Source organism: Panthera tigris, chromosome D4, assembly GCF_018350195.1.
Source record: "Panthera tigris isolate Pti1 chromosome D4, P.tigris_Pti1_mat1.1, whole genome shotgun sequence".
Lineage (NCBI taxonomy): Eukaryota > Metazoa > Chordata > Mammalia > Carnivora > Felidae > Panthera > Panthera tigris.
In genome coordinates, this window is record NC_056672.1 from 86,046,230 (window position 1) to 86,059,491 (window position 13,262).

Genomic DNA, 13,262 nt, shown 5'->3' on the forward strand with positions numbered 1-13,262 from the left:
TCTTTGGTTCAGAAAAGGTGATTTTATTAAAGCACGGGGACAGGACTCTTGGGCAGAAAGAGCTACACTGGGGTTGTGAAGAGTGACTGGTTATATACCATGGGATTGGGGGACATAAAGTCAAGAGGAAGTTTCTAAAGGGATTTTCATATGCTCAAGTAGACTCCCACATTACTGGAGGCCTGGATGTTGTCAAGCTAAGGTTGTTTTGCTTTCTAGCAAAGCATTAACATTCAGACAGTAAGGAATTCCTGGAGAAATGTTATACTCTGTGTGTGCCTCAAGTGTTTGTCAAAATGGGCTGCAGGTCATAATGAAATTTAATTCCATCTCCCATTTTCTTCTTGCCATTGTTCCCCATATGACTATGGAGGGAGGGCGATATTTGCACTCCAGGAAATGGAGTGTAGTTTTCTGGAGATTAGGCTCTTGATAAGATTCCCCTTTTCTCCTAATTTACTAGGACATAGGTACTGATGGAGGAGTGTGTTCTCTATCACTTAACCATTTGATTTCTTTCCTTTCCTTTGTTCTTGGGTGTCCAGGAGTGCCTGAGGAATGTCACACAGATCCCACCTGGGGGGAGGGGAGCATGCTAGCATGTGTTTTCCCCTCAGCTTGCCTTATGTTCCCTCATCAGGAACATTCCCCAGTAGGCCTTCGGTGGTAGGGGGAGGGGAAGGGTTTTTCACCCTGTGCCACGGCCTAGGGTGGGTCCCTGGGAGGGCCAGGATCTGGGCTCCATGAGCAGCACAGGGTACACTCTGTCCTTCCCTACCAGGAATGTCCCTTTGGGTTGCCTCCCTTTCCCTGTCCCTTTGGAGAAGCACAAAGCAGCTTGGGCTCTGTTGGTTTGAGGCATTCTCTGCTTTCATCAGGTGCAGGATGGGGGTCCCACCACACTTACCCCACCGTGCACTTGGGCCCCAGAGAGAGGCTCCTGGAGGTCAGAGATGACAGCTGGTCCAGATCAGAGACCCTTGTCCTCACACAGTGCTAACCAGGGAGAAGAGAGTGTGGAGGGAGTCAGTGTCCTTGCCAGAGATGTGGAGATATGGGGAATGCATCCTCCAGCCTCCTGGACCTTCCTGCCCCTCATCTTGCATAATCCTGACCTGAGGGAAAGGGCAGAGAGCTTGCCATGATCCTCAGCATGAGTTGCTGGCAATTGCCTCACCCTTCCAAGATTTGGCAAAGGATAAGTTGCTCCACCCTGGGTGAGCCATTGGACACAGAGACCATAAATAGCATCCCCCCAGAAGGCTCCTCACTCATCCCCTTTCAGGTAACGTCTGGAATGTTGCCTGCTTCTTTGGCCCTGAAGTCATGGCCCTAGGTCTCTTGTGGCTGGGCCTTGCCCTGCTGGGGGCCCTGCAGACCCAAGCTCAGGACTCCACCCCAAACCCTATCCCAGCCCCACCTCTACTCAGGGTCCCTCTGCAGTCTGACTTCCAGAATGAGAAGGTAAGTGACCTGGAGGGGCAGCTGCAGGCAGGCCCTGGAAAGAGTGTGAACAGAGGAGAGGAGAGGCAGTATGGGCTCAGGCTTTAGCTCAGTCTGCCCTTGGGTTCCCTCATGGTAGGAATACTTCATGCCCCCATCCATATGCAACCTTGCTGCCAAGAGGGTCAGCTGAACTGAACTACACTAGGTCACACTCTCTTCCATAATCCCCACCAGTCCATGCAAGGTGGGAACATTTTCAGGCCTTCTACATGATGAGAAAACTGAGACTCATGGTTGCCAGCTGGCCACTTGCCAAGTGTCACCCTGTCCCTGACACACTCAGGGCTCCAGCCTGTCCTGATGGGCTCCAGCTTCTCCTGGCTTTATCAGAGCAGCCTGTTGGCCAGTCTGGGTTCCTCCAGCCCAGGTGAGGGACATCTTGTTCATGGTAGGCTGCCTAGAGTTGCCTGCAGGGATGGAGCAGGAGGCCCCCTTGGGGCATCTTCTTGCTCTGCCTATCATCAGTTCCCATTGTAGTTCCAGGGGAAATGGTACGTCTTAGGATTGGCAGGGAACGAATTTAATAAAGAAAAACACAGCCAGTTGAAGATGTATACTGCCACCTACGTGCTGAACGAAGACAACAGCTACAATGTCACCTCTACCGTGGTCTGGTGAGAGATACCACCTACTAGGGGAACATGTGGGGCCTAGAGGGCTGCCCTGGGAGTCCAAGAGGCATACTGAAGACATAGCCAAGGGGTGACTAAAGCTGGAAGATGATCATTCATCCTATGCTGGATCCGTGTATTTATTTCTTCTTTCATTCACTAGATCAACATTTCTTGGTCACTTCAGCACAGACACAGAACAGTAATGGGGATGGAACAAAGGTGGTCATCAGTGACAAGACAAAGAGAACTCGGGGTATCCTAGAATGGGAGGAGGGTTGCTCGATCCAGCCTGGGATCCTATCTAGGGCTTTGTCAAGGGCTTCCAGGGAGGTGATCTGTGGATCAGGCCTTGAGAAAACAACCTGCGTCAGAAGGAGGTTTGGGACCTTCATGACAGGGCTGGTGGACTGACGCAGAGAGAACCACTTCTTCAAGAAACAGCAAGACATCTCATGGCTGTCCTGAGCAGGAGCTGATGAGTGGTCTGGAGAGGGGCGGTGACCACAGTGTCGGGGGGCCTCGGGTACTGGTGAGGAGTGGGTGTGGCTGCAGCAGGAAGAGGAATGATGATGTGCAGCCCAGGAGGCTGATCAAGTCATAGGTGGGAGATGACCAGAGTACCAGAGTGGGGGCAGATTAGGACCTAGAGAAAGGAGCCAAGGATTATCCAGCTCCTCTCACTTTCTGGCCCTCTACTTGGGTGGGGCTCTTGCATCTGTCATGGAAAGAGCAGAAGAAAGAAACACAGGTGTGGGGAGATCAGGCCTCGGGTGCTATGGGACCAGATGGGACACAGGTGAGAGGTCAGGGTTGGCCCAACAACTAAGGGAGTCTTTGGCATCCAGCAGATTACAGCCTCAGTGGTAATTCCCCCAGGAGAGGTTACAGCAGGAGCCTACAAGATTAGAATAGGGGACAGGTGCACCTGGGTGGTTCAGTTGATTAAGTGTCCAACTTTGTCTCTGGTCATGATCTCACGGTTTGTCGGTTTGAGCCCTGCATAGGGTTCTGTGCTGACAGCTCAGAGCCTGGAGCCTGCTTTGGATTCTGTGTCTCCCTCTCTTTCTGCCCCTCCTCCACTCTTGCTCTGTCTCTCTCTTTCTCTAAAATGAACATCTAGAAAAAGTTAAAAAAAAAAAAAAAGAATAAGGGACAAATGCCACATGTGGGGGAAGACAGTATAGAGGGAAGGTGACCAAGGGGAAACAGCCCAGAAGAAGGAAGGACAACAGGTGCTGGAGGGAGAGTCTGAGCAGGTCAGGTGACTCAGGGCAGAGTTGGCAGGGACAGGCAGGGATAGGCTCACTGGGAAAGAGCCAGGCCCATACCAGGGGTGGGGTGCGAGTCTCCTGCTGTGGCATGGTGGGCTGTCACCTTCTTACCCACCCATCTGTTTTTTGCACAGGGACCAGAACTGTGACCACTGGACCAAAATTTTCATCCCAAATTTGCATCTAGGCCAATTCAACCTGAGCAATATTGAGCGTGAGTCCTGAGTGGGGTGCATCTCCAAGGCCCCAGACCTCCCTGCCCCTCCATGCAGATACCAAACTGTGGAGGCCAGGGAGGAAGCAATAGCTCCCTCTGCCTGGCCAGGGCATGCTGATCCCTCACTATCCACCATGCAGGTTACACTGGAACGCAGAACTACACTACCCGAGTGGTGACCACAAACTACAACCAGTTTGCCATACTGTACTTCAAGAAAGTTTTCAACAACCAGGAGTACATCAAGGTTACACTCTATGGTGTGTCTTACCCCCTCTGAGACCTGGCTCTTGTTCATGCTGGGGGAAAAGAGGCCCATCACATCCAGTCCTCACATCCCCTTTACTCTGAGTCCCTGGGTGGTGGGCAGGGGTCTTTCCACAGAACCTCTCATGAGAAAGGGGTCTGAGGTTTCATTCACATGTTCAACAATATTTATGGAACTTTTGCCAGCCACTAACCAGCCATCTTGCCCACAGGGAGGAACAAGGACCTGCCTTCTGTGCTGAAGGAAGTCTTCATCAGTTTCGCCAAATCCCTGGGACTCACCGAAGACCACATCATCTTCCTTATCCCCATCGGTAGTCACCAGTTGGGAAGAGAGGAAGGGCACTTGGGGACTAGCCAGGTCTGATGTTGCCTCACTAGGGAAGGGGATAGAGGAGGGACCCAGGTCCCTGCTACAGTTACTGGAGCCCCAGGAGCCACTTCAGGTTCAGGAAGACCCTGCCACACCCAGGGTTCTGGTTCCCAAATATTCCTCCTTCACAATAGCTCAGGCCTGCCCACATGAGAATTACACATCTGGGGCCAAGTTTCCTCCGTCTCCTTGCCTGGTCACCTCTCCCTTTGCCCAGGCTCGTTTCTCCTGGGCCACCTCCCTTTCGCCCTGGGGCTGGCTCACTACTGACTTGGGAGGTGCCCTTGTCTTCAGGCAGCCTGGCCTGCGCAAGTGCCTCCCCAAGGCTGAGGGTCTGTCAGGACTCAGCAGGCAAACAGGCAGAAGGCTTGGTGCCCAATCAGAACTGTGGCTGGGCCACACCGGCCTCCTTTGGAGAATGGGTGTCACCCAGGTCTTCTTGTCCTCAAGCCTCTTCCTCAGTCCCCTGCACCATCATCCATCATTCTGCTATACCATCCGTGAGGGGATCTCCAGAGCTTCTGTAGCTGGGCCAACCTAGGGCCAAGGCATCCCAGAGGCAGTGCAGGGGCCCTAGAGGTCAGGGATCCCACAAACACATCTCTGCCCATGCTGACCACTCTGTCCCCCACAGATGAGTGCATGGATAAATGAGCAAGTGTGCGGTAAGTATGGCTGCAGAGGGGGCTGATGGGAGCCATGGTGCAGCTGGAGGGGGGTCCCAGGTCTGCCTTTGTCCCACCTGCCCAGCACTGCTACCCTTTCTATTCCCCTGACTCCCTCTCAGGTGCCCTTTGGCTCTCTCTACCCCATCCCCTCCCACTGCTGTCTGCCCAGGGTACCGCCCAGATGTTTCCACCAGCCTGGAAACCACTGAGAGAACCAGGGGACCCTTCTCACTGCACAGCCCACCAGCTGCTCCCCAGCTGCCCAGCTGACAGAACCCCTCCTTGGTTGCTAAATAAACATATGTCCCCCGGTCCCCATTGTGTGTTCCTTGACCTCTGGGCCATCTGAGAGGGAAAAGAGCAAAAGGCAGGCTCCTATTAGCATCACTTCCAGAAACTGTGATCCCTAGAAAGGGATGAAGGCCATAGAAGCAGAGTCCAGTCTGACTGAACGCTTCTAGCTCCCAACTCCAGGCCCAACCCCACACCAGCAGCAGCCCTCACTTGCCCCTGCTTCCTAGCACACTGAGGGGCCACATCTCACATCTCACACCCATATTCAGCCACCAGCTGAATGGTCCAATGGCAGAGGCCCAGCCAGAGCCAGGCAGCTGGAGAGGGTTGGGGGCTGAGTTGCTGGCACCCCCACTTCATCCGTGATGAAGTGTTGGGGTGATGGGGGAGGGGGGGTTCTGAAGCCAAGGGCCAAGAAAGAATTCTTGAAGACATCTTTGGTGCAAAAATGTGATTTTATTAAAGCACAGGGACAGGATCCATGGGCAGAAAGAGCTATATTGGGACTGTGAGGAGTGACTGGTTATACACCACAGCCATGGAAGAGGTAGTCAAGGGAAGTTTTCTAAGAGATGTTAATATGCTAAAGAAGATTTACAGAATACTGGAGGCCTAGCTATTGTCAAGCTAAGATATTTTTCCCTCTAGCAAAACATTAACATTAAGACAGTAGGGATTTCCCTGTGAAATAGTCTTCTCTGCCAGCCTCAATTATTTGTCAATGGGCTGCAAGGTATCTGGAAATTTAATGTTACCTGCTATTTCCTTCTTGCCTTTCTTCCCCATATTACTATGAGGGGTGATGTGGGGGCTCCAGGAAACTGAATCTATAGGTTTCTGGAGATTAGGCTATTGATAAGATTGCCTTTTTCTTCTAATTTACTAAGATACTTGTAAACTGATGGAGACTCATGTCCTGCATGACTGGGATCTCTATCAGTTAACCATTTGTTTTCTTTCCTTTCCTTTGTTCTTGGGCAGCCAGGAGTGCCTGAGGCATGTCACACACATCTCACCTGGGGTGGGGGGAGGGTAATACTAGCTTGTACTTTGCCTTCAGCTTGACTTTTGCTCCCTCAACATAACACCCCTAAACCATTTTGACCTTTACATCTTTAAGGTTGTTGAAGATGGAAAGTTTCATCTTCTGTAACTTCTTATTCAGTAGAGGTGTAGAAATGTCCCTAACTATGAGTCAATATTGATCAGTTGGGGAATATATAGAAGAGTTACAGAAGGCAGAGGCAGCTGCATCCAAGGTGGACAATGAGTATGAACTTCCTTGAGTAGAAAGGATCATCTGTTGACTTGAAGTTATTGTAGTGATGGAGTCTTGTCACCAGACAAAGACATGGGAGAAACAGCAAAACATAATTAGAATAGAAAAAATAATTGTCAAAAAAAAGTCCTGTGTAATTGATGAAAATTCTCAAGTCCAGGAGTTTTGCCAATCATTAAAGGAAAGAGGGGGATTGCTTAAAGCACCAATTTGAGTATTCAGGTCAGTTATAAATCCAGAAATATGTGTGTGATAATCTATAATGTGTATTGAAGTTTTGGGGTATTGGTAGGGTGGTCCAGAGCCAACAGCTAAGAAAGAATTCCTGAAGATGTCTTTGGTGCAAAAGGTGCACCAAAGTTGCAAAAAGGTGCAAAAAAGTGATTTTATTAAAGCACAGGGACAGGACCCAGGGGCAGGAAGAGCTGCACTGGGGTTGTGATGGGTAGCTGATTATATAGTATATATCCCTACCCATCAGGGATAAAGTCTCTAAGGTATTTTGGAAGCAAGGTTTCCAGGACCTTGAGGGGCTCCCTGTTGCTAGGGAAACACCACTTATTACCATTGAATAAAACCTCAGTCATGAGACCCTTCAGCATATCAGGGTCATAAACTTGGAATATGATTGCCAGCATATAACTCATGGCAGTTTAGATCAAGGAAATAGACTTACAGGTCCTGGAAGCTGGGATAATGGTAACCTAAGGTTCTCTTTGCCCCTAGCAACGGGTCATTAAGGAGGCAGCTGAGCTCCTAGAGTTAGGTCACTCTGCTGTTTTCAAGGACTTGCCTATAGGCTGTAGGCAGAAAGAGGATTAATTTTTCATTTGTCTCAGTTTCCTACATCGCCATGGCAAGCACTTAAACACCTTTCCTTTGTACTTGGGTAGCCAGGAGTGTTTGAGGAATACCACACATATTCCACCTGGGGGAAGGGGATATGCCAGCCTGTTTTGCCCTCAGATTGCTCCACCCTCCCTCATCATATCCCCCCCTGAACAATTTTGACCTTTATATCTTAAGGCTGTTGAAGGAAGGTCTCATCTTCTATAGCTTCTTTCTGCTGAGTAGGGGCATAGAGTTGTCCCTACCTATGGGTCAATATTGGTCCCTTAGGGAACATACAGGGCAGTTAAGGTGAGGCAGCTGAATCCAAGGTGGACAACGTGTATGAACCACCTTGAGTAGAAAGGATCATGTGTTGGCTTGAAGTTATTGTAGTAATGGAGTCTTGGTACCAAGCAGAGAGACTTGGGAGAAAACAGCAAAACCTAAGTAGAATAACTAGAAAGATTAGCTCTCATTAAAAGTCCTAACAAAGCTAACAAAAATTCTCCAGTCCAAGACTTTAACCCATCACTAAGGAAAGAGAGGGATTGTTTAATGTGCCAAGTTGAGTATTCATGTTAGTAAGAAATCCATAAATATTTTTGTTGTAGTGTGGAATGTATACACAGCATTTTGTTCTTATAAGAGTATAAGTTCCACCTTGTGCAGCACTTAAAACATCTAAAGCCATTCTGTTTTGTAGAAGTGTTTTATGAATTTGAGTTATTTTAGTATTTAGTAATATAATGGTATTTTGAGAGTCACTTAAGGCCTTAACCATGTAACACATGGTGTATAGCCATCATATAGACTCTGTTTTGTTTAGTAAGCCAGGCGGTAATTAAAAACAGTACTTTTTTAAAAATTTTTTTTTTAACCGTTTATTTATTTTTGAGACAGAGAGAGACAGAGCATGAACAGGGGAGGGGCAGAGAGAGAGGGAGACACAGAATCCGAAACAGGCTCCAGGCTCTGAGCTGTCAGCACAGAGCCCGACGCGGGGCTCGAACTCACGGACCGCGAGATCATGACCTGAGCCGAAGTCGGACGCCTAACTGACCAAGCCACCCAGGCGCCCCTAAAAACAGTACTTTTATAAAAACAAGAAAAATACTGGTTAATGGTTAGAGCAGATTATAAATCCAGTGTCTCTCAGTACTGCCAGTGAGATTTTTCAGATATTAGGCTTGAAACATCCTGGGATGCTTCTGGGAACAGGCAGCAGGAATCTGACTGGTTTTTCTGGTTTGTTAACTGAAAGTCTGTGGTGATCCTTTTGAATGGCCCATTGCAAGAAAGAACTGTTAGTAGAAATTGGGAAAGGAAGATGAAAAAGAAAGGTACAACCATCCTAAAAGAAGTTTGATGTCTTCCACAGGTTCACAGGAATAAGAAGGCAGATTCATTTACTCATTGAATTCCTGGAAAGGGGATATAGGTCTTATTTTAGATAGAGGAGCCCATGAAGTGTTCCCCTCCAACTTTATTGCAGTGGGAGTATATAATATACCCAGTAGGGGTCCTTCCATTTTGGAGTTAAATCCTCTGCTGTATTAGATTTTCAATCCTTTAATAAACCAGGTGTTTTGGGTTTACATGGAGTGGGTTTCTAGCAACTGTCAGATCAGGTGGAGGGAGGATATGGTTGGCATATTTAGAGATTTAGGAATTAACCTGGCCTCCAGTGAATAATAAAGCACTATAGTCTTTATCTATTCATAGGTCTACAGTGAGAAAATCTTTGCATACAATTATTGGAGGAATCCATCCCATTTTCCAGTTATTTAAATAATCATATGCCCATGGGGACTTATTGTCTCCACTGAATAACAAGCACAGAAAATTTTCTATACATGAAATATTGTGACAATTTTTCTGAAGTTTAGCTCAAGGTGTCTAGTTTAGGAAAACAGCAAACATTTAAAGACAAACAGAACTAGAAATTAACATCCAGAGAGCTGCGTTATGGAAACGTAGTTTTTCTCTCTAAAAACCCTCATTTCCACAGATAGCAAATCAAGACTAATTCGTTTGCAGAACAAGTCCAGTTTTAAGAAACTTTGCCTGATGATTTACATAAGCTCAGCAAGAATAGTGATTGATCCTAAGAATCTTTAAAGTTTGTTTTGCTGGAACCTGTTATAAGGAATCTCCAGATTGAACTGGAGACTGAACTGATTGGCCTCTCCAGGCCAGAAGCCAAGCCAAGTACTTTCATCAGACAGGCCTGCAATACTTGTAGATTTGGGCAAATTCCTCCCCAGGAGGTCCCCAAGATATCCTGAAGTCCCTGCACCTGCCCAGAAGTGACATTCTTTACTCATCTGGTAAGTCTGCTGGGAAGGCATCAGGCCAACATTTCCAAGGGGCTTTATTGGCTCCATGTTTCATAAAGTCAATCTTAGTTCCTTAAAGCCACATGGTCATATCAGGTCTAATCATGTCTCTCAAATTGGACATTCCAGCCAAAGCCTTGTTAAACAAACAAACAAACAAACAAAAAACATTATTTCCAATGGTGTGCTATTACAGGGAGAACAGATTCTCACTGAACTTATGCAGGTAAGTATGATGGCTGTGGAAGTATACTTACTGAGACTTTTTGAATTTCAGAGGGTTCATTCAGGTAGAGAGAAAAGTTAGATGTTTCAATTTATTTACAGAGGGATATTTTATCACATTTCTGTACATTATACATATCTTAAGAGAAGGTTTCCTTAATCTGGAAGAGCGAACATTAGAGAGCCAGCAATGTTTTCAGCAAGGGTCACAAAAACTATAACCTTTCTCAATTCATTTAGTCCCATATTACTAATTGTTGTTCAGTTCAAGTGTAGCTTTTTAGTTCTGGACGTTCTTACCTATTTTAGTTTTAGGATTTTAAAGCTGTCAAATACCTGAATTTGTCCTCAAAGCCCTTTTAATAAATCTCCTGGAAGAGGAAACATGTTTTGTAAGAGAATAAGTACAATAACTATAAGTGACAAAAAACTCAAAAGTGGACATGGTTAACAATCTGATGAGAGTTCGTTATGATACAATTGACAAGGAAATTCGGTTACCTGTGATACATGATACTTTAATAATCAGAATGTCAATTGACAACCTTATTATCAAAATATATTAAAACTTTGGGAAATGCATATATATTTGAACAGTTATAGCATTTAGCCAAGCAATATCATCTAAGTTGTACCTTATTTAACAGGGCTTTTCTCTTAACATACCAAATAAAAAGGTCTCCGTGGTCAAAAAGACTTTCTTTTCAGTTTCAGTCCTGGGAAGTTTGTTAAACTGTAGAAAGTTATACAGCTATTTGCAATAGGATTAGAGAACATTTCACATCTTAAGGCTTTAAAATATTTATTTAACCAAGATGGCAATAAGAGATTCCAAAGGCAAATATGTAGGGTGATATAGTTGTTAGCAAAACTTAGCTCCTTTAAACAGTGAGAAGTTTTAACTAATGATCAGAGACATGATAAAGATGAAACCTAAAGCTGTGGTTTTCCCGGCAGACAAAAGAGAAAACAAACCTTTCTATATTATTATTATTATTATTATTATTATTATTTTATCAAGAGCCAAACCATCAAAAAAACCTTTGTTTTTGAATAGAGAGAAAAGCAGAATTTTAACCTTATACGAGTGTCCTTTTAAAAACCCATTCATTGCAACATAGTCTGTCCTAACCATACATAAAGTTCCTTTCCAAAGATTTCCCTTCATGAACTTTCTACAACCTTCCTTTGCATTCAAATTTTGTCCCAGGCCATTTTTCTCCAAACCAGTCTCATTTAGGACAAAATTACTCTTTTACCTGCAAGAAAAAAAAATATATTTCCATTCCTTCTTTTTTACACATTCCTACTTTTTTACATATAGAGTTGCTTTCCTTATTTCCATCAGTCTTAATTACATTTAGCAGAATTTTGACTCTTAGCAACCTTGGTCTCCAGCTGAGACTAAGTAGCAACTATTTGTAAACTGTTACACCGGAATCCTTTAGATGGCAAATTCATGAATCAATTAAGCATAAACCATGTTTTCCAATAGACCCAAATGTTCTTAGTTTCTCTGCAGTAAGAAGTCAAAAACAAAAACCTACATTCAGTAACCAACGCTTTAGCACTCCATTCTATTTGGGAAAGACCTGGATATCCAATGAATTCAATCCCATTTATCCAAGTGTCAGATTACCAAAGACTCTGAAAACTCTCTCAACAATTATCCATGAAAACTCTGAGATACACAAAATTACCCTTTATTTTAAGTCATCTTTTTGCTAACAAATTGCAACAGAGACAACATGAGCTTCTTTGACCTTTAGGAAACATTGGTAGAAAAAAAGTTTCATATTTAATGCTGATAACTCTAAATACAAGTCTATCTTAATTAAGCCAGCAAAGATAAATAAGCTTAAACACTGAATACGTTCCACCTGCGTCCACTTAAAGGACAATCAGTTTGTTCCCCATTTTCCCTTTTTCACCTGAGACAGCAGTGGGGGAATCTGAAGTGGGTGCTCCAAGGAGGTGCTCATTGCTTCTTGACATCGCAGGTGGGAGGATGGTATAGAAGCCAGTTATGTAGGTCACACAGGGGGTGATGTAGAAACAGGAGGACGGGGGAGGGGAAGGCAGAAAAGGTCAAGTGCCAGAAAGCAGAGAAAGAAGATTCCTGGTTCTAAACCTTGTCAGCTGGGTAAGAGGAGACCCCATGTTTGTTTGTTTGTTTGTTTGATTTCCACCAAAGTGGAAATAGGGAGTCTATGTACAGATTGACATTTCTCAGCAACAAAGGAAGTTTGGGCAACTGCTTGGAAATATTCTTTTTTTTTTCAACGTTTTTTATTTATTTTTGGGACAGAGAGAGACAGAGCATGAACGGGGGAGGGGCAGAGAGAGAGGGAGACACAGAATCGGAAAGAGGCTCCAGGCTCCGAGCCATCAGCCCAGAGCCTGACGCGGGGCTCGAACTCACGGACCGCGAGATCGTGACCTGGCTGAAGTCGGACGCTTAACCGACTGCGCCACCCAGGCGCCCCTGCTTGGAAATATTCTTTAAAGCACACATCCCGAAGTAGACTAACCATAGTTGGCTCCAATTTTAGCTGTTAACTCAGGAAATGAATGAGGGAGAGGTCCCCACATCTATTAGGAGGAGGAACAGAGAGAGTCAGCATCCCCTTTGTCAGGGATGGCCTGTGTCTCCTCTAGCACCTGAGTTCCATTAGGAGGAGGCCAAAAGGGCATCCGCTATGTCAGGAGGGAGTTTACTAGCCAAAACATATTAGGGCAAATACATTCTGCAAGAGGCTTTTCGGTCCTGGTCCTGACTTAGGTGAAGACCTGGGCCTAGGGTACCTCTGTCCATTGATCCTGTTTCCTGCAGAAGAGATCTAACTGCTAGATCCTACTAAGGCTATGCACAGTTACAGGACATCAATCCTTTCCTAAATTTTGCAATTCAAATTGTTTCCAGTGGGTTAAAAAGGCATTCCAAGGGACAGTCTTTGGGGACTGAGGAGAAGCTCCCGTCCTTTTCCTAGGGAGAGAAAAGTAGAGAAGGTCAATTACCACAAAATATCCCACCCATCTCACAGGTGGGGTCCCCTGTGAAGGATATATCAGAGGTTCCTGAGGTGTCAAAGCAACCCGAGGAGTACCTGACACCAAATCACTCTGATCACTGACAAGATGCTAAGGCCCTCTGTGGGAGGGATGCTGGCATCCCTCTGCTTTCCCATTGCATCCTAGGCCACAAATAGGTGCCAGCATATGGGCCTAGTTTGCCTTGCTGGGAAGGCTGAAGAAACCACCGTTTTCAACCCCTGGAAAACACTGGAAAAGTTTTACAAGGGGGAATTGCCCAATTTTGTAATTTAAGTAGTAGTAGAGAACATTGACCAAAAACAGTTAAGACAGAATCACATCTTGATC

At 45.7% G+C, this 13,262-nt stretch overlaps 1 protein-coding gene across 2 annotated transcripts; it reads left to right on the plus strand.

Annotated features, from left to right (window-relative positions):
• Window positions 1–1,280: 1,280 nt before the first annotated feature.
• Window positions 1,281–5,224, plus strand: LOC102970094 (neutrophil gelatinase-associated lipocalin-like). Of its 2 annotated transcripts, none has more exons than XM_007094459.3 (7): window positions 1,281–1,464; window positions 1,984–2,120; window positions 3,526–3,605; window positions 3,749–3,868; window positions 4,088–4,189; window positions 4,883–4,913; window positions 5,036–5,224. In XM_007094459.3, exons 1-6 carry the CDS (start codon window positions 1,327–1,329, stop codon window positions 4,900–4,902), a joined length of 597 nt encoding a protein of 198 aa, XP_007094521.1. In that variant the 5' UTR covers window positions 1,281–1,326; the 3' UTR covers window positions 4,903–4,913; window positions 5,036–5,224. The 2 variants fall into 2 exon arrangements, with proteins under 2 accessions (XP_007094521.1, XP_015398539.1); XM_015543053.2 differs by having other exon boundaries at window positions 5,086–5,224.
• The last annotated feature ends 8,038 nt before the right edge of the window (window positions 5,225–13,262 follow it).